Source organism: Megalobrama amblycephala, linkage group LG14 (genome assembly GCF_018812025.1).
Source record: "Megalobrama amblycephala isolate DHTTF-2021 linkage group LG14, ASM1881202v1, whole genome shotgun sequence".
In the NCBI taxonomy this organism is placed as follows: domain Eukaryota; kingdom Metazoa; phylum Chordata; class Actinopteri; order Cypriniformes; family Xenocyprididae; genus Megalobrama; species Megalobrama amblycephala.
In genome coordinates, this window is record NC_063057.1 from 13,593 (window position 1) to 35,606 (window position 22,014).

At 40.3% G+C, this 22,014-nt stretch overlaps 1 protein-coding gene across 1 annotated transcript; it reads right to left on the bottom strand.

The window, feature by feature from the left end:
* Positions 1-1,185: 1,185 nt before the first annotated feature.
* LOC125244779 (lysine-specific demethylase RSBN1L-like) lies at positions 1,186-20,039 on the bottom strand. Its single transcript, XM_048155013.1, has 8 exons — positions 19,562-20,039; positions 17,585-17,755; positions 9,446-10,074; positions 6,139-6,276; positions 5,863-6,005; positions 5,356-5,523; positions 4,707-4,815; positions 1,186-2,845 (listed from the first exon to the last, which is right to left on the bottom strand). The coding sequence occupies exons 1-8, from the start codon at positions 19,899-19,901 to the stop codon at positions 1,757-1,759; spliced, it is 2,787 nt and encodes a 928-aa protein (XP_048010970.1). The 5' UTR covers positions 19,902-20,039; the 3' UTR covers positions 1,186-1,756.
* Positions 20,040-22,014: the final 1,975 nt, after the last annotated feature.

Genomic DNA, 22,014 nt, shown 5'->3' on the forward strand with positions numbered 1-22,014 from the left:
CTTGATGATCTTTACAGCTATTGAACGGAACTGAACTGACTTCAGCTGGACAATGACACGATTGTCTTTTTAGAGCTGCTTTACAGCAGAATTGAACTCTGTTTGCATCATTGAATCATGATTGTCCTGTTTATGACCGTAAAGCTGCTTTGAAACAATCTGTATTGTATACAGCACTGAATAAGTAAAGGTGACTTGACTTTGTCTCTGTACTCTAAATTTTGTGATGTTCAAAAAACATCATAGCGAATGCAACAATCTGCAGATGAGCGTTAACTCATGCGACGAGGTCACGTGTTTCTGATGACCTCTGCATGTGGTTACACTTGTATTTAGAGCTGACCACTTGTGATCTGATCACAGACATGCATCTATGGGGCCTATTTGTCCACTCAAATTTATTTATATAGCGCTTTACACAATGCACATTGTTTCAAAGCAGCTTTACAGAAAGCCATACTGTTACGTCTATAATGCCATAATACTTCACACTGAGCGGTTTAATCAGGGGAACGTCACTTCATAATGCTCTAATCCCGCAGTCAGAGGCGACTGTGGCACCTTCTCCTCTAGCTCAACAACGTCAACATAAACATGAACAAGCAAGTGTCTTTGAGGCTCGTCTCTGATGTGATGGGTGCAGATTACGCTCGGGTTAGACGGCAGCAGTTCAGTCTTTGTGAGGTCAAATGAGGAAGACGGGAAGGTGCGCAGTCAGTAATAGTTGATTTACAATGGTCACTTGGCAAAGTTTGCAAATTTGTTCAGCAGCACAGAATGTTGGGAATGGGACATTAGCCTGGGCCAAAGCTGGATCAAGGAGTCCCAGAACCCAAAAGTGAGAAGAGAGAGAAAATTCATTCACGTAATGTATAGAGTAAGTGTTTGCGGTTCTGGCGGATAACTATGATTGAGGAATGAACTATGAGGAGGACACTTGACTGAAAAGATGAGTCTTAAGTCCAGATTAAACTAAGAACGAGTGTGTGAAGTCTATTCCAGAGTTTAGCTCGAAGATCAGCAATGTGACAGACAGATCGCTATCAGACATAACACAAAACAAATCGGTAGAAGTACAGCAAAACCTCATCCCTGAAGATGGTCTGGATGTGAGACCGATGTCGTGATGTTTCACTTCTCAGTAGCTTCAGATCATGTAGATGAGGTTTACAGACACGACACCAATCCAACAAACTGAACCTTTTATTAGGAGGTTCTTATTTCAGTATAAATCACACTACACATTTGCTTTAGAAAAATCGTTATGTACACTACAGTGCTGACGAATCAAACAGAACCAAAGAAACCCTTGATATAAATAAGCTCTATGGAAAAGCCTGTAGAGTCTTTAAAAGAATTGTCATCTTACAAAAAATATATATGTTCATGTCAGCTCTAATACGACTAAAGCCTACAACTGAAAATATATTATTCAAGGACCTGTTTGGATTTGAAGTATTTTCTCAGTGCAGCCGAGCCGAAGTGCTTGGATATTTCACAGTTACGGACAGGCACTGAGGAGCGAGTTACGAGCTACATTTGCCATGTTGACAACCAGTAACAGGAGAAAGACAGAGAGAAAGAGAGAGAGACAGATGAGAGAGATTCAGCAGAAGTTGACTGTCTAACAGAAGTCTTGGAGACGTGCCGCTGTTTCTTTCTCTGCTCTTGTCAGATCGATTAAAAAGAAAGTAAAACCGACAGTAGAAATGAACGTGAATAAATGAAGCGCTGTTTAAAAACCGTTCTGTACAAATCAGTATAAAAAGTCTTTGTGTGGTTCATGCGGGTGCGGCCTGACGGCCTTTGGGTGCAGAGAGTCTTGGGGGCGGTCCGGCCTCGAATGGGGCGGGGCCAGGGGCGGAGCAGTCCAGCTGATTGACAGTCCAGAGCTCAGTTTGGGGCCGGGTTTGGTTATTAGTGTGGAGTGTGTGTGTTTGGCTGTGTTCGCAGAGTGTGTGGGTTTGGTTGTGTTAGTACTTTGTGTTAGTTTGGGTATGTTAGTACTTTGTGTGGGTTTGGTTGTGTTAGTAGAGTGTGTGGGTTTGGTTGTGTTAGTACTTTGTGTGGGTTTGGTTGTGTTAGTAGAGTGTGTGGGTTTGGTTGTGTTAGTACTTTGTGTGGGTTTGGTTGTGTTAGTAGAGTGTGTGGGTTTGGTGGTGTTTGTACTTTGTGTTGGTTTGGTTGTGTTGGCAGAATGGCTGGGTTTAGTGGGTGTTGAGGGTGTGTGGCCCGGTTTGGGGACAGAGGAAGAGTGGAAATACCTGGATGCCGAGGGGTGTGTGTGTTTGGTTGGAGCCGGTGTGTGTGTGGCTTTGGGTGTGTACGGACTGGCTGTGGAGTTGCGTGACGTGTTGGCTGCGGCGGTGGAAGGGTGTGAGGGAGCGCTGGGACATTCTGACACGTGGTGCACTTTGGGTCGTCCGTCAGGCGAGGAGACAAGAGGCGGGGTCAAGCTGTTGCTTCCGGGAAGAGCCTTGGGCGGTCTCTCGGCAAGTAGCTCCGCCCTCTCCATCTTTATTTGCGTTACGCACGGCGACTCTCGCGCGGGTCTGAAGTCCGTGTTTGCAGCAGCTTTGATGTTCTCACCAGTCGACTCCTGCTTGATGATGTGCTGCTTCAGCTCAGCGCCTTCCTCGCGAGCCTCCTCTTCCTCGGGCTCCTGATGATACTGTTTCAAGCGCACATGCCAGGCGAGGCTGCACACGGCCGACACGCTCTTGAACTGGTGAACCACGTTGCGAGGGATAAAGTAGATGTCATTATCGTAGAGCTGGATACGAGCGTAGCGGATTCCCTCTCGCCTCAGCTGATTGAGTTTAGCATCGTCGACCCACTGCACACACTGGAGAGAGAATGAGCAGGACACACTCGTTACACTTCATATGAATCCGGTCCACTTTTGACATTGCAGTGACGTGTTGGGGTTTTCCAGCCCCACACAAAGTCACATGTAGCACACTTTAATCCAAAACAACATTCAGAATAATTTTAATAAAAGAAACATCATGAACGTACAGAGCTGTTCAAACCCTCAGCGTGTGTGTGCAGAACACGACTCGCTCGTGACATGCGTGATGATTGACACAATGGTCACCATAGCAGCCTTCTGGTGTCATGCATTTGATATCCGCTATTAAACATTACAGCGACCATAGATGTGTTATGTTTGGCAATTTTCACCAACCCTAACCCTATCGACAGAGGTGTCTGTTGTGTTTATGTTTGTAAGGCTGCTGTGCGGAGCGCTCTCTTCAACCGTTTCCTGTCCATTGATGGGCCGGTGCAGGTCGCCATATTTTGGTCTTATTTCAAGCATTTGGATTTTTCTCAGTTTCTTTGGGAATTGTTCTTGTTTGCTGTTTTTTAGGGGTGCTCCGATTGACCGGCTACCGATCGCCTCATGTGAGAGGAATGGCATGACATGTAGCAGAGTTTAACCCAATCAGAACTCGCTCGCTCTCCTAGAGACGGAGCGCTCATGCACACTCAAAGCACACACACACAAGCAGCCTCACAAACAGCTTGCGAGTACCAAATTGCGCTTACATTGTCAAATACACACAAATGTATGTACAAAATGACCGTCCTGACGAGAATGCACGGTTTTGAACGTAAACAGTTGTGTAACTGCATGTGTAACAGTTGCCTATATTGGATCCATGCATTCGGTATTAAAGTGACAGCAGCCAAATCCTGCTGCTGTGTCTGATTTTTTTGGAAAAAATCCCCCCACAAGAGTCACCTGGATATATAATTTTGAGGATTTCAAGGATTTATAATTTCGACTCCTGCAAGTCCTTGTACACCATACACGTCTTACATGCTAAACCCTTGGTTGTCCTTTTGCGTGTGTGTGTGCGTTTTGTGCACACGTGTGTTTTAAATGCAATTACAAAGCAATTACTTGGTTTTGTTTAGCTGAAATGTGGAGTTATCTGCTTTTGCCAAAAACGACTGTTGAAGTTATCTGCTTTTGCTAAGAAACAAACTTTTAATATATATATAAAAAAAAAACATACTTTCAATGAACTTTAATTTTGTAAGTTACCTGTATTTTTTGGAGTTATTATTACTTAATCAAAACAGCCCAACTGCAGTTTGATTGATATTACCTGGAATGCACAATAAAAAAAACATGTTTTGTGAAAATAAAAAAAACGGAGTTATCTGTTTTTGCAAATGAACTTGCAGCGATGTACCGTTAGCGAACATCCCGATGATGCCCACATTTAGATTAAAGGAAGAGTTCACCCAAAAATGTTTTTCAAGCTCTAAAAAGCACATCCATCCATCATTAAAGTAATCCATATGCTCCAGTGGGTTAATAAATGCCTTCAGAAGCGAAACGATGGGTTTTTGTAAGAAAAATATCCTGCCCATGTCATACGCCCTACGTCAGGTCAGAGGTCACCCTTCGACCCTCCCGTGTTTAATTTACATCTATGTTATGTATGAAAATGTTGCTCATTTTGTAGATTTGAATTATGAATTAACACAATACTGCATGGTATTGTGATACTTCAGCTGGTGTAGTGTCGTAAGATATGTTTATGATATCGTGACAACCCCAGAAGAAGTACAACATATCACAGTCAAATCTTAAACATTTGAGCACAAACCTCTGTGAGCGGATCATGTGTGATGTGCACTAGTGAGGGTTTCAAAGAGGATGTATGCAACATCCAGTATATAAGTGAGCTCACCTGAGACAGGGGCGGCTCGTACAGGTCTAGCTGAAGCCGCTGCACCACGTCAGGAAAATCAGCAGCGTGGAAACAGATCACGTCTTTGGTTATGCGTGGAGGTTCAGCACTGCAAGAGAACACAAACACAGACAATGACACAAGATCAGCAGCTCACGCAACACATCACACCGGTCAGGTGATTCATGACCCTTCCAGAAGAATCACAGCTGCATGTCGGCTGACTCTGTGTATGTGTGCCTGTGTAAGTGTGTAGAGTATGTTGTGTGTATGTGAGAATGTGTGTGTACACGAGTGTCTATATGTGAGTGTGTGTGTGTGTGTGTGTATAGGTTTATATTACATTTTGGTGACCAAATGGTACCCACAAGGATAGTAAAACCTGAAATCACCTATATTGTGGGGACCAGCCAGCAGTCCCCATGTGGGAAATGGATTAATAAACATACTAAATGATGTTTTTTGAAAATATAAAAGTGTGCACAGTTTCCTGTGATGGGTAGGTTTAGGGGTAGGGGTAGTGTAGGGGGAGAGAATGTACAGTTTGTACAGTATAAAAACCATTATGCCTATGGAGAGTCCCTACAAGGATAGTGAACCAGAAGTGTGTGTGGAGAAAGTGTGTGTGTGTGTGTGTGTGCGCGCTCACCCTTCACCGCAGCGCACGGCTTTCAGCACTCCCACGGCAGCAGTAGTCTGGCGTTCAAACCCTTGACCGATGTGGTCAGCATGAGCTCGGGTTCGGTCCTCAAACAGCATCTCTCGTGGCTCACTGGCTCGAGGCAAATACTGGAGATTCTTAATTTCATTGGTTGACCTGCAAAAAGGACTAATTATGATTATTTTCAGCATCATTTACATTACAAATGAAACACACACACAAGCATTGATCCTGGAGAATCACTGACACTCAACACGTGTGTGTGTCTGTTGTGTATCTGTGTGAGTGAGTGTGTCTGTTTGACAAGGCCGTAACCTTGTCTTGAACATTGTGTGTGTGTTGAGCACTGACGTTATTGATCTGAACTGTTGCAGCTCTGTGTTCATGATGAAGATGTTGATGATGTTCTGGACTGAAATTAGAAAGGGTTGTGATGTCTGTGTGAAACTAAGAGACGGACAAACACACACACAGGTGTGAAGGTTGCTGCGTTACCGTTTCCGCTTGAAGGGAGACTTTGGCATGTCAGTGACGGGGATCATCTGCTCTCCGGGCCGAACCCACATGATGGGACCGTCGTCACTCTCTGTCGGGCTCTTCAGCTTCAGACTGGAGAACGTCCCCCACGGCAGCGTCCGCTACACACACACACACACACACACACACACACACACACACACACACACACACAAATTCAACCTCACAAAACACTGATCAATACACTGCTGTCAAAAGAAAAGTGTGTGTGCAAGAAAGACAGGGGAAACACACCTCCAAGAAGGGCGACTTCTCCAACATGCTGAGGAATTCTGGGAAATAATCGCCCACCTCCTCGTCCACAGCACCCACCAGACTGATTTGCCTCATAGCGCCGGCGCGGTACGTCCCGTGTGAGTAACTCCTCCTCACCTGAACACACACCACACACCACTGTCATGTGTCATTGTTTCTATATGTGATTTGTGCTGTAAATAGGGGTGTCACAAAACTTTGTTATATTGAGATATTGCGATATAAAACTGCAACAATATGTATCAGTGATGTAAACGATATGATTCGTGATACGGAGTTAGTTTTATCCAAGGCTCAGCTTTATAAAGTATAATTCACCCAAAAATGCAAATTCTGTCATCATGTACTCACCCTCATGACATTTCAACATAAGATTTTCGTTCATCTTCCAAGCACAAAGATATTTTTTATAAAACTTGATAGATTTCTTTCCCTCCATTTAGTGTCAATTCCCTTAAACTTAAAAGATCCAAAAAATGGTCATAAAGGCATCGTAAAAATAATCAATCGAGTGGTCTAATCCAAATTCAAGTCTTCTGAGGAGACACACTGGGCCTCATTCATGAAACTCTCGTAAATATACGAGTAAATTCTGAGTAATTTGCACATAAAATGGACCTTCATGAAAACTCTCCTCCAGAATCACATATGCTTCGTAAACATTCGATTTGATAGGTGTCTGTGGAATCTTCTTGACTCCCTTATCAGGTTTGGCTCCAGTATATTGCATAAATGCAAAAGAGACTAAAAGGCCATATGCCTAATGATAAATATTCAGTTAACATGTGTCCACCACACCATTTTAGCCAGATGAAAAAATGCCTGGTGCTCTTTTTTTTTCCATACAGAGATAGTATATTAAAAGCACATTTTAGTTCATATTTCATGGTTGAGTACACTTAGAAGTGCTAAAGAAGAATTTTTAGTATATTAAAGGTGCTAAAGAGAATCTTTTTGTCGACTGAGAAACCAAAGATTGTTAGTGAGTTTTTGAAATGAGCGCATGCGTGAGAACAACCCCCCTCCTTCACAGCTCATTTCGAGGGAACGCCTCCCAAAACTCGTGCACGAGTATTGGAACACGAGTGTTTACCACCGGCATTCGCTGTGTCATGTTAGTGGATTCATTAAGTCGGACTCAGCCGCAGGTAACTCATAATCTGCAGTTGTTACTCGTCTCCTGACAAAAACATTGCATGCGGCGCCTGTGGAGTGTGGAAAGTTACTGGAGCGCACAGCCGCGCATGTCTCACACAAGGAACGTCATGACAGTGATTGACAAGCCAGAGGGCCAATTGTTTACGCGATTGGCTGATGTTCTTAAGGCCCTACCTCGTGCACAGATGATGTATATTGATATTATTCCTTTCAGTGCACCTAATAAATAGTCTTTTATCAGTTAGTAAAGACAGTTTCAAGTAATATTGCAAAAATGTATAGAACAAAACATCCTCTTTAGCACCTTTAAGTACAAAATTAGTGCGCGAAAATAGAGCACTTTAAGTACATTATAGAAATATACTTTTTTTCACCTGGGAGAGTGCAAGTATATGTGTCTAACATAATTCTGTATTTTCAGAATCATAAATATTTTTATTCTGGTGTCACCGTGGCCCTGTGCAGGCAGGACAGAGTCCAAGCCTATTCAAGCCCACCCGCAAGTCTGTACCAAATTTAGCATTTTAATCATTTTGGTTAACTTGTTACCAAATGTCTCAAAAGTAATAATAATAATCTAACCCTATTCTTTATTTTAGATTGAAGTATCGCAAGTTCAATACTGTGAATCGTATCGAATCGTGCATCGTTACACCCATAGTAGTACAGTCCATAAAAATATCCAAAAGCACAATAAAGAATAATTGAGCAAAAGACGCTCTCAGCAGCCGTGAACACACAGCAGAACTGCAATTAGTTTGAAATGTTTTGACACAATTATTGTGTTTTCTTGAATGAATAATGAAGCGCCAGTGAAGAGCTGTATGAGGTCATGTGACCAAGGGAATGTGAAGTGAGCAGTGCATTATGGGAATGATGACATCACTCCAGTCATGTCCAGCCTGCTAATGCCTGCAGGACTGACTCATCTCTGCCTGACATGCAGCAGAACAAACGCTGCTCTCTCTCTCTCTCTCTCTGTGTCCAGCCGTTTTATGGAGGTCACGTTTCTATTATTGGTACAAACGGAGGAGGAGCAGATGCTGTTTCTAATGAGATGATTCTCCCAACATCAGATCTCACGGGTCTGTCTGCATGTTTGGGTTGTGTCTGTGATATCGTCTGTGTGTGTAAGAGTTAAGTCAACTCACAGGTCACACACAATCAAACACAATGACATTTTGATCTCTGCTCTTACCATTGCTGTGCTGATGACACACAGCTTTGCTTTTTACTGTAACCAGACAATCCCACAGTATCTGCACTGACTATCTGGCGAATGTCCCGGCATGAATAAAGGAACATCAACTGCAACTCAATCTAGCCACTGCAACAGTACAGTACAGTTTCACCATCCAGTTCGGTTCATTAACAATAATCCCTACCAGAACCAGCACTGCACATCATCAGGAAGATCACGCCCTTCCTAACCGAGCAGAACTTCTCATCCAGGACCTTGTCATTTCTAGACTGGACTACTGCAATCCTGTCATCCAGTTGTCTACTTCATGTTGACATGATACCAAAATTCAGCAGCCATTACCAATACCAGTGAAATGCAACAACTCTTAATACCAAATAAAAAAATGCTGTTGAACACATTTTTAATAGTTTAACTACTTTCACATGGCTGTCTCTAATGCACTTATAAGTGCTCCTGTAAAGTGTGGCTGCGAAAAATTAGACTCTGATGGGAATCTATTCAGAATAAAGAAAGTGATGTATCACAGATTTTTTTTCTCACACCACCCCATGGCACATTAACATCACGATCATCTGGAGCCTCATGGATAAAACCTGATATATCCTGATAGAGCGTGTAAGCACAAAAAAAATCCTTATTGAATCTGACAGAAACCTGTCCCTGTGCAAAGTGCACACATAAATACCAATAGCAGAAGCTTCAGCATAATCATTTTAATAATGTTTGCATGGGAAGTGGCATATGCACTTTTTGTCACCCATTTGGTGTGTATGCAGCATTTATATATGAGGTCCATGATCTGTTAATAAGAGTCATATTTTTGCTTTCAGTGCAGATGAATGATGTTTAATCTCCTGTGTCGCTTCTCTGATGCAGCTCCAGATGAACCTACAAACACACGACCTGCGAAGTCTGTCTACTAACCTGAGAGTGAAAGTTTGCCATAGTAGTCGTCTCGATGTCCTTTTTCCCCAGGATTTCCATTTTGACGGGTGAGTTGGGGAACTTACTGGAGAAGTACTCCAGGAAGTCTGGGAGGTAGGAGGCGGCCCCATGAATCACACCCATGACGTAGTTGGCGGCCCCGTCCTGGTCCTCGCAAAACGCCAAGGTCACAAACTCCTGCGCAAACCTCTGCATCTCCACAGGAGACAGGACAGAGAGCTCTTTGCTGTAGGCGTGCAGCACCAGGGCGCCTCCGTTGGGCTGGTTCTCCACATGAACCAGACAGCCGAACTCCAGCCGGTCCAGCCCGGGCAGTTTAGCGGCTTTGGCCACGCCGTCTCCGTCTGTAGCGCTCGAACTCTGTGTGCAGCTGTTCTCCTGCTTCAGGCTGCAGCTGGAGCTCACAGAGCCGCCCTGCTGGACGGGAGGCGGTGGCTTGAATTCCGTCCCAGATTTGGGGAGATCAGTACAAACTGTCTGGCTAGACTTGCTGTACATCTTGGGCTGCTTTCGCTTTTCACCTTCTTTATGTTTCTTTTTCTTTTTCTTCTTTACCTTTTTCATCAGCAAGTCCTCAGCGGAGTTTATCTTCGGCTTCTCTCTGTCACCTACAGCACAGGAGAAAGGTGATTAACTTTACAAACATCCTCAGAACAAAAGAAAAAATTATTTTGCCCCCAACAACCAACAGAGCTAATAAGCACAGGAGCAGACAGTGATGTATCAAATGACTCGTTTACAAGTCGCGGTCTGTAAATCTCCAGAGTGCTTCACTTAAAGGATTCTGTAGTGAAGGGGACACACATTAGGCAAGTTTGAGTAAATCCACAAGTTGAATACTCGTTCAGCTCCAACTAGCAAAAACATTGTTCGAAATACTCACAAATTTATTTATTTATTTTTTCACGTTTGACTCTAAAACCTACAATTTCCCATGAAACTCACTTAAAAGCATTGGGGGGCTCAGTTTACATGTGACGTCGAGATGATGATTTTTTTTTTTTGTCTGTTAAGGTACTCGACTACAAAATGACTCTAAATGCCCATTCCCAACCCAACCTGGAGAATAAACTGCTGTGACTGCGACTGTCTCGCTGATTCAGTCTGGTTTTGAACCGCTGAACACCTTGAAGACTTCCTGGAACACTTTCTTGATTCTGTTACTCCTGAACAAATATGGACTTGAGCCATTAGAACCAGAACACACAGGTCACTGCAACAGAACCAATGAATCCTGCAACAGACTGCAGCTCTAGTCTCAGACAAATGACACGTGCCGCATGAACACACCAACACACAACACGCCCTAGCACTCACACACACCGTGAACACACACCCGGAGCAGTTTTGTTGCGGTGCCTGGGGAGTGATTGGGGGTTCGGTGCCTTGCTCAAAGGCTCCTCCCTATTTTTTGAAATATTAACACAACACTTAAAGGTGCCGTAGAACGTGTTTTCAAAAGATGTAATATAAGTCTAAGGTGTCCCCTGAATGTGTCTGTGAAGTTTCAGCTCAAAATACCCCATAGATTTTTTTTTTTTATTCATTTTTTTAACTGCCTATTTTGGAGCATCATTACATATGCACCGATTCAGGCTGCGGCCCCTTTAATTCTCGTGCTCCCCGCCCCCGAGCTCTCGACTGCCTTAAACAGCATAAACAAAGTTCACACAGCTAATATAACCCTCAAAATGGATCTTTACAAAGTGTTGGTCATGCAGCATGTCTAATCGCGTAAGTATGGTGTTTATTTGGATGTTTACATTTGATTCTGAATGAGTTTGATAGTGCTGCGTGGCTAAAGCTAACATTACACACTGTTGGAGAGATTTATAAAGAATGAAGTTGTGTTTATGAATTATACAGACTGCAAGTAACGACAGTCTTGTCTTCCGTGAATACAGTAAGAAACGATGGTAACTTTAACCACATTTAGCAATTAACAAAATGCTAACGAAACATTTAGAAAGACAATTTACAAATATCACTAAAAATATCATGATATCATGGATCATGTCAGTTATTATTGCTCCATCTGCCATTTTTCGCTGTTGTTCTTGCTTGCTTACCTAGTCTGATGATTCAGCTGTGCACAGATCCAGACGTTAATACTGGCTGCCCTTGTATAATGCCTTGAACATGGGCTGGCATATGCAAATATTGGGGGCGTACATATTAATGATCCCGACTGTTACGTAACAGTAGGTGTTATGTTGAGATTCGCCTGTTCTTCGGAGGTCTTTTAAACAAATGAGATTTACATAAGAAGGAGGAAACAATGGAGTTTGAGACTCACTGTATGTCATTTCCATGTACTGAACTCTTGTTATTCAACTATGCCGAGGTAAATTCAATTTTTAATTCTAGGGCACCTTTAAAGAGTGGCTTTCATAAAACATTAATAATGAAGAACACTTTAAATAAAAAATATAATGAATATGTAATACAGTGCATATATTTATCAAACTGTTTCCTAACTGACTATTGAGTTTATGGTCAATGAATTTTATTGACATCTTTCCACGGTTGAAACACTGATTGTTTTATTACATGAGAGATATGATTCCTTTCAGTAAGTTGTTTTGTATCTTTCAACACCTTCTGATGTAAGTTCATGTTTGTTTGCTGCTGTAACTATTAGTAAAGATGAAGAGATGATCGGTTCATGATCTCACCACACATTAAAGAGATAAAGCACATTTAATATGGGAATTTCATTATAAAACTTACAGAATTTGAAAGCTGACACTGTTTCATATCAAAGCACAAATCTTATTCAGATTATTGGACGGCAGGAGCTACAAATCATGTTGAGTGAAATTTTTTTATGCGTCAACAGAAAACAGCACAGACTGAAAGATCGATTCTTGGGATTTAATTCTCAATATCGGTTCATCAAAATGAGAATCGATTAAAATCGAGGAATCAATATTTCATTTATGTCAATAAAATGGTCAATAAAACACCTTAAAACAGGGATGCAAAAACAATTTAAAAGTAACTAACACGCTACTTTATTCAAATAATGTAACATGATTATTTAGTTTAGTCATCAATTGTGTATAAACAATTGTGTAGTGCGTTAAACAATCTAGAGGGTGACTATGAGAAATTAATATGAGAAGTGTGTTTTAAGCAAGGACAGTTGAGAGTTTAACAGCTGATGTGAAAGAAAAACACAAAAAACAAGCTGCACACTGACAAACTCAAATCTATCAAACGCACAAAAGTCCGACAAACAGCAGAAACTGCAGCCAATGAACTCCTGATGCTGCTCATGTTTTGTCCATCTCCTCCATATGATCAACTATTAACCTTATATCAATGTCATGATTCCAGCAAATAAATATAAAGACACTGCTTAGATTAAGCCAGGATTAGGCCTTAGTTCAATTAGGACATTTAAGTAGCTTTTATAAAGATGCCTTAGAAAAAACATTACTAGCGGTGTGCATCTTGAGACAAAACAATGACACTGACATATTTTAAGTCTTGTTATTACAAGACGCTTTCATATAAAACATGCATTTTAGTCTGAGACTTGGTTAAGTCTGTGAAACCTGGAGTAAGTTCATATCTTCTTACTTGAGCTTTTAACAACAGCCTCTGCTGTGTGCTGTAAAGAAGGTACATAGACTATGACGGAGCAAGTTACATAAAAATAAAAAGTATTTTTCAAGTTTAGTATAAAATAGTTGTAGTTTTAATGTATTACTCTAGTAATCTTGACTGCATTTATGCCATATATATATATATATATATATATACACATACTGTACATAACATACATACATATATAAGTCTGTTTTGAAATAATATTTCTGACTGCTTAAAAAAACAATAAAATCAAGATTATGATTCTAGTATGTCACTCAAACACAGTCAATCTTACAAGTGGATCTCATATGCTAACCAATAACCAAACAATGTTATTTAGAATATCATTATTATAATGCCATTTTTGTATTTTGGCTAAAAGAGAAAAAAGGCCAGAAATATAAGACGAAAATATGCCGCCCCGCCCCTCCATGTTTAGCGATCAGGTGTCACTCTCACACAGCATGTTTTGTAACTTTGCGAGCGGCTCCGCTTCCGAAGATGCACAACTTAGAAGTGACTGCTCAATGTTCCGCTCCGTGTGTGCGCTACGCTCTCCGCTCAGTCGCTCACGGCCCTAACGCTCCACTCATGTACCGCTCACGCTCACCGGCAAAGTAAAGTCCACTCAAATAACATGCCAACATGACATTTCTCTGGACTTGTTCGTTTCCGTTTGCAATAGCCCTGCTGTACTGTGGTGTGGTAAAATGACACTCCCACTCGTTCACTGATCCACTCCCTGCTATCTGCTCACATGCTCTGATACTAATAGCTTTGAAAAATAAATTAATAAATAAATAAAAATTTGGTTTCGGCCCCAAATTTTCATCTCAGTGCATCCCTAATTATTACTGATTACAAGAACAAACCTCAGTTGTGAATATGTATCTTTACACACTGTCATAAAAACAAGCCAGTAAAGACACTGAATGTATCAAGCCTGAGGCACAGATCACACATTTCCCGCTTTATTTCGAATCAGACATGATCAAAAAATGACTCATGGTTCAGTGAGTCAGTTAAGAACTCTGAACAATTCACTGAGTCTGATGTCAAATTATTGCTAGACCTTTTAAACATATGAACATTTTTTTTTTTGACATATTTGAATGATCTGGAATATCATTTCTTAAATAAGCAATATCGTACGGGAGGTCAGTATCAGGGCCTAAAATTACAGAGATGTATAGTAACGAAGTAGAACTACTTCACTACTGTACTTAAGTACTAAAATGCGGTATCTGTACTTTACTAGAGTATTATTTTTTTCTCCTACTTCCACTTTTACTTCAGTACATATTTTCGATGAGTTAATACTTTTACTCCGATATTTTTTTATGTGCTGCATCGTTACTCGTTACAATTATAAAAATGTTACGAATCATTCCATTCCAAACCCACATTACCACTGCCAGAACGGTGGATGGCAGGTTTGATGAAGCTGGCACATCAAGCGAATCAAGCGATTAAGAAGACTGCGCGTGCTCCCGTTCTGCCTTTTGATCAGCGAAAAAGATGGACGAACCAAAAACACCACCTTCATCCCATCAGTAAGTTAAGCCCTTTTGCTAACTAGCGACATGCTGCGGTGTTCACTTAACGTTAACTAGCTGGCTATCATAAAGGCTGTCACGCACATAGACAGTAAAAGAAATGGACACAGCGACCCCATTGGAACTCAATTGAGACAAGTGAAGCCCATTTTTAGCGATTTTTAGCACTTCCGTTTCTGACGCGCAGACTCAAACTAAGCTTGATGACGTCAGCAACCTGTCTGACAGATGTAAATCTTCTAGTAGCTGTGCGTGCAAACTGCCATCGTTAATCTTGCAGAGACGGCGAGCTTGAGCGGGGAGTTCTTTGGCGTGAGTGAGCAGGAGTAAGTATTCTGATTAATTATTTTGTATAGTATTTTAAAATGTAACGCCAGTACGCCATATTAAGTTAATGCATACTATTGCCTGCGAGCTTCTCCTCCTGTCTGTACGGTAATTTCTCTACTGTGCGACAGAGAGTCGAGTGGTTATGACGCAATCGTTAGCCTATTTTTACAAAAACTGTATCTACGGGGCCATAATGTAACATAGAAGGTAATGGAGCCCTTTATACATTGTCGTGTATCTTTAGAAATAAATAATGGACAAATGGAGTCTTTAAACGCCTCAGATGTAAAGTTATTCACTGTCAAAGTGACGCCAAAATGAATGGGAGTCAATGGGGATGCTAACGCAAGTGAAGTTCTGCTACAAGATGGTGGCACCCGGCCGACTTCAACTTCCGGTCGACTTCCTTGGGCACTGGTCACGCAGCGCGTTGAATGGTATTTTTGACCCATCACTAATGTCAACTTTCTCTTATTTTATGACAGCCTACTGTTGCCAAAAATAAATCGTAGAGCATGTCTCCTTTGGTGCTGCTTAATCACACGCCCGTTTTTATAGTGTAGTAGTGTTTTATAGGTTAATGGTAGTATAGATTTACACTGACATAACTAATGCAGGAGTTTTCCTGCACTGAAAGAGAGAGAGAGAGAGGGAGAGAGAGAGAGAGAGAGAGTGCCCCGGCCGCGCGCGCGCATTCACCGTCTTAACACAACACGAACGCTGTCTTGCTCTCAAATTGCTCTCTATTTGTTTACATAGTTAATGTGCACTGTGAAGTAACATATACAAACAATGAACAGCTGTATTTTTATTAACTAAGATTAACAAAGATTAATAAATACAGTAACAAATGTATTGATCATGGTTAGTTCATGTTGGTTATTAGTCTAATACATTAACTAATGTAATGTTAACAAATCAAACCATATTATAAAGTGTTACAAACAAATCATTTACTCAGAACACCTCTTGAAATGAGAATATAAGTGTGCTTAACCCATTTTTTTAGTAAGAGTGGTTAGTAAGATTTAATCTTAATGAACTACAGTATTTTTAGGTTATTTATATGACAATGTGTAGAAAAATTACCTAAAAAAAATAATTTAGCCTAGTTTAGACTGGAGTGAGGTGAACACAGAAAAAAAGTGCAAAGCAAGTTGTTGTTAGCTAGCTGTTAATTTTATTCAATTGTATATGGTATAAAATTAGACTATTAGTGAAAATAAACTTTTTGGTAATGAAATCAAAGTGCTGACAACAAACAAAGCATCTCAACTTGTCTGCATCTCAAGTGGTACTTAATCACACTTAATCTGTTTTTGTTTACAAAAAGTTACAGCCAAAGGAATTGTGATTGTCCTTTAGATTTATCATATGAAATAATAAAAACAATATGATGTTCAAACTTTTGACTACTTTCTTTAATAACTACATAACACAATACTTGTACTTTTACTTTCAGTACTTGAGTAGTAAATTTTAAAATAAACTACTTGCAATACTTAAGTACAAAAAATTTTGAATACTTTTGTACTTCTACTTAAGTGTGGTGCTTAAAGAGCACTTCAACTTCGAAACATTCAAAGGGCGCACTATAGCAGACAGCACGCAAATTTAAAGTTGAACTCTCTTTCATGACTTCCTGTGCTTGAACAGACAAATTCACACAAAATCACTAAATTTTGTCACTGCTGTCTGCATTTTTAATGTTAACTAAACAACAAAGGGAAAAAAAATAACTCACTGCTCTTGAACTTGAAGATGCAGTGTTGTTTATTTGATTAGCTTATTATTAAAGTTCTGTACCTGAAAACTACTGTTAGACCTGCCTGAAAAGCTGTTTTTTCATTTTTATCTTTGTTTTTTGTTTTTTTGCTACAGCTTGAAATAATAATTTAATAATTTGACTAATCAATAATTTGATTTTTGTTTTTTAATTACTGACTGTTACTTGTCTTTAAAAATGTATGCTATTAAAATTATATTAGTTAAGCTAGTTTTAGCCGTGGTATTGAAATTGGAATAGAGAATTGTGAATTTTCACTTATATCTAAAATATTAGTGTCATTACTGCCTGTTTTTGTTCCATGGCTGATAAAAAATAGTTTTGGCAGGTAAATTTTAAGTCACCAGCCATTGGCAGGCGTGGCAAAAAGTTAGTTTTAGGCCCTGCATTGTATGACGGCGTCACATCGCTAATCTAAAACGGTCGATCTCGTTTAAGCCGAGGCTCCAGGTCACAGGACTGGCTCCACGATTTTAGCCAAAAAAATACATTTCCATCTCGTTTGAAAACTTCAGATCATTCAGGCATAAAACAACAAAGAAAGCACAACCTGCTGCCAACACAAAGCGCTCACACTTGGTTCTTGTATCTCATTTTGGGATCAAACTAAACAGACTCTTTTTAGTTGTGATTGTGTCTCAGTCGAAATTATATTCACTCTGTTGTTTTTAGGAACCCCAATTTTTTGAATATTATATGATAATAATAACGTTAGGAAGTTATGTGAATGTGAAAAAGTGAACCTGGTGCATGTTACTAGCGTCTCACAGGACCTGTAGCCCAGGTCAAAGGTCAAATGTCACTAACACAGGTGACAGAGTTGTGAATTACAAATGAAAAACCGCTTACCTTTCTGCAGGATCTTCACCTCTCCGTTCTCTCTCTTCATCTCCGTCATCAGCTTATGTTTTCTTTTCTCCTTCATCTCTTTCTCCTGCTCTTTTTCTCTGTCCTTCTCTCTCTCTCTCTTTTTCTCACGGTCTCGGTCTCTCTGTTTCTCTTTGTCTTTGATGGTGTGTTCTGTAGGAGAAAGAAACACATCAGACGGTTAAAAGAGGCCCAAACATTCACCCATGTCACGTGTGAACGCTCAGACACAAGGGTGAAAGTTCATGAACGTTACCAGCTCAGATCTTGAACTAGTAATCTACAGCACCCAAACACACATTTCCCTACTCTATTTTCATATACCTGGATAAGATGTCATAAAATTAACAGTCCTAAAAGACGCTTAATTTTCTTTTATGCACAAGATCGTTTCTTATTTTTGCCTTTTGATTTTTCTGGTCAGTTAAAACCAGAACACAATCTTGAGGATAAATTCCAGAATAAAATAACGTTACCATTCAGACAAACTGCACAAACTGTGAAAGAAAGCAAGCATGACTCTAAAACTATTTTTGTCAATACAGTGGAAGAAAATGGTGTCCAAAACATTGTCCCCCGGTTTCACAGACAAGGCTTAAATCTAGTCACAGACTAAAATGTATGTTTGACCTGTTTTTACTCAAAACAACTTGCACTGAGATATCATAAAATGTGTCAGTTACATTGTTTTGTCTCAAGATGCACATCAGTTATGTTTTTTTTTTTTTTTTTTTTTTTTTTAAGGCACATAAATAAATGCTATTTAAATGTCCTAATTGAACCAAGGTCTAATCCTGGCTCAATCTAAGCCCAGTCTTGTGAAACCGGGCCTGTATCTCTTTGACTAATCATATGGACAAAATTTTATTCAAAATATCTTCTTTAGTGTTCCACTTATGAATAAAGTCATACAGGTTTGGAGTGACATAAGAGCGAGTAAATGATGACAGAATGATCATTTTTATGTCAGCTGTTCGTAAATGATCTCGGAGCATGTGTTTCTGAGATCAGGTCTGTCCACTGAAGAAATGCTGCTGCTTCTGAGAAGATCTACAGTCCATTTACTGCCTTTGTTAGGAGCATAACTGAACTTTAATGAGTTAGCGAGTAACTGGTTAGCAACTCTAGTCCAGGACAGACAAACAGCAGCGTGTCTTAAAGACTGAATGTGGCTGTTTGGGGATTTTTAGTGCTGAAAGATTCATCACACAGATTGGTTAGTGCTTTATTAGTGTGTTGTTCATGTATGTAACAGGCCTGATATAAAAGACACACACCAGCAACATTCGCAGTTTTCAGTATGACATGCATGTGAGAGTGAAGTGTAACACGGATAAAATCATATTTATTATTACAAGTAACAGAACATTGCTGTCACAAACACAGTTTCAATGCAACTTCATCTGAATTCATGTTTCTGCTGTAAATAAACACATCGGTAACAACATGTCCGAGGTGCCAGTAACATTTCAGCAACAATACAGCCGATATTATAATTATGATAATCGATAATGTTCACGTTTTGGTGTCTGAATAGATATTTCAGGAATGACAGCAGTTTACTGTGTTTATTACTACAGGTAATTATTCTACCGTTCTACAGATGGAGATGATATTTGAATATAAACATGTGTTTATGGGTTATGTTTGGTGTCAGAGTGATTCTCTCCGCAATAACAGCACATATTATTACGCTATTACGGTTTAATGCTCGTTCTGCGGCGGGTCACATTGCAGCTGCACGCGCTCCGTCACCGTTCGAGTCGCGCGCCGATGCTAAGCTAACTAGCGCGCGCTGTCGGATGTTTTCGACACACAAATAAACACACACGCGCCCACCGAGGCACAATAAACACATCATAAACAAACACACATACACACGCTCGCACAGATCACATCTAGCGAACCATCGGCCCGTAATCACAAACAGCGCCCGAGCAGCAAAGCGACTGTCGATACCTTTCTGCGACAACTTCAGCTCTCCGTTTTCCTTCTTCACACTGAGGTGATTTTCAGCCGCCAGTTTGTGTTTCTTCCTCTCTTTTTCTCTCTCTTTGCCTTTCTCTTTCTCCCTCTCTCTATCTTTCTCTCGGTCTCTGTCTTTCTCTGTTTTGGTTTTCTTGTTTTTCGGTTTGCTGCTGTAATTCTGCTGCTCCGCGCCTCCGTTCATCTTCTTGGCTTTAAAAATTTTCTCCTCCTGTCGGATTTTCTTGGCCGGTGGAGGATGATGATGGTGCTCCCGGTTCTGGGACGCTGGTTTCGGTTCGGTGGGTTTGTTGAGCTGAATGAACTCCGCCATCTTTTCTCTATTTACTCTCTCTCGAGCTGCTGCTGTTTGTGTAAGAGGCACGGGAGAGGCGTGGCCTGGCGATGATTGACAGGAAGAACGTACTTGTGTCGGGCGTGGCCTGGCGATGATTGACAGAAAAAGCAGCTTTTTTTTAAGCGGGCGTGGCCAGACGCAGATTGACAGCAAGAGCAGGTCGGAGGCGGGCGGACAGGAGAGGTGACGTCAGCAGCTTAGTTACTGTGTTCATTTGATTAAGATCCTTGAGCCCATTTACTATTATATTTTAAACTAACATTCAAACACTTCCATGATGAAAACGGTTTCAAACTTATAGACATCTGTGGTTTCAAATACCATTTACAAATTTATTCTAAAATGCACACATGCTGTTTTCGATGAACAAGTGTAGAATTTAGTCTGAACGAGGGCTGCATGTATCCCTGAAAGAATGACACTGACTGCAGCTTCCGCTTTTGCACAGATTGTTGTTCGTGACACTTAATGAGCTGGAAAAAGCTCCAGTGGTAATGAAACTTATCTTAAAATTCAGCACAGCTTGTATAGTAGCTTGTATAAACCTTAATTAAACAAATGAAAAGGATCCGACGTCTGTGAACGCCATCTACTGCCGAGATGGAGGTAATTAAATTGGCACGATCCTCACAGTGCATTATGGGTATTCTTGAGCTGATAGCGGTACGTTCCAAGTGAGATATATCGAGGGAAAACAATCATGGCCGCCATATTGAAGGGTCCTTCCAAACCGAAGTGCTCAAAACTGGCCACTTCAAAGGGCCCTTCGGAATGAAGGATTTTGAAGGGTACAACTGATTGACCCCCATGATCCTTTGCACAGAGAAGTTCTTTGACGTCACAGAATGGGTACCGGAGGCTCGGAGTTCGATTTTACCTATAAATGTATGTATAGTACTTTTCTATACTACTGTTATATTTATACGAGTTAGATTTGGTACATTATCATGGTCAAAATAACATTATACTTAAAAATACTTTACAGCTCCCTTTATCAGTCCATTCAAATGTTTCAAATACATAGACACAATATACAATATGGTGGATAAACCAAAAATAAATAAATAAATAAACTAACATTAATCAAAGGGCGCAGCTTGCACAATCCTCCTTGATTGTTGAGATGACGGAGAAGTGCGTTCCAGAAATAGAGTTTTTTTGACCCCTACACCCTTCATCCCTTCGAAGCTCTCACTCCGGAGGGTTAGACGCTTTGAAGGGATTAGGGCATAGGGATGAGCCCTTCCGAATGGAACGCAGGGCTGGGCTGCACGATATTGGAAAAAAAGTGACTTGCGATTTTGCAATTAAAAAAAAAAAAAAAAAAAAAAAAAAATGTGGAAAATATGGAGAAAAAAAAAAAATTACACCCCTGCTGAATAAACATGAAACGCACATCATTGTTATCGTCAGTGAGTTTGACCAGCGGTACAGTCGTCATCCGAGCTCATGTAGCCGCTCTGGAGAAACTGCATCGGCAGTTCTTGGATAAATTTGGATTTACAGATAAATAAAGCAAAAGCATACTATATCGATTTTGTTCAACAGAAAAAATAATTTCATGTCCATCGATTTGTAATTGCGTACACAAAAGGTTTTTGGGTGGATATGGAAAACTATTAGAAGATTAATAATTCTATTGTAGTCTATGTATTATTTCAGTAATAACTTTATTTTTCTCACGACAGTCATTTTATTTTGGGAAAATTTAACATACACAAAAAGAAATAGGCAGGGTTAAGCCAAAGTTCATTAATTTCATCCAGGAGTACAGCATCTGTTCGAGAACATGGTCAATAAGAATAGGAAGAAAAAAAAAAAGGAAAAAAAAACTGAGGACTGCTATTATTATTCATGAATTTAGAGTTTGATTAACGAATGCATGTTCTATACACTGTTTTATAAATATATTTTTATATACAGTTTCTTCTAATAAAAAGAAAGAAACTGTGGCAGTAGAATTGACTGAAAAAAAAATCTGTAACCGTCGACAGAACAAAATCTGTAACATTCACACAGAACAAAATCTGTAACATTCACACAGAACAAAATCTGTTACATTCACACAGAACAAAATCTGTAACATTCA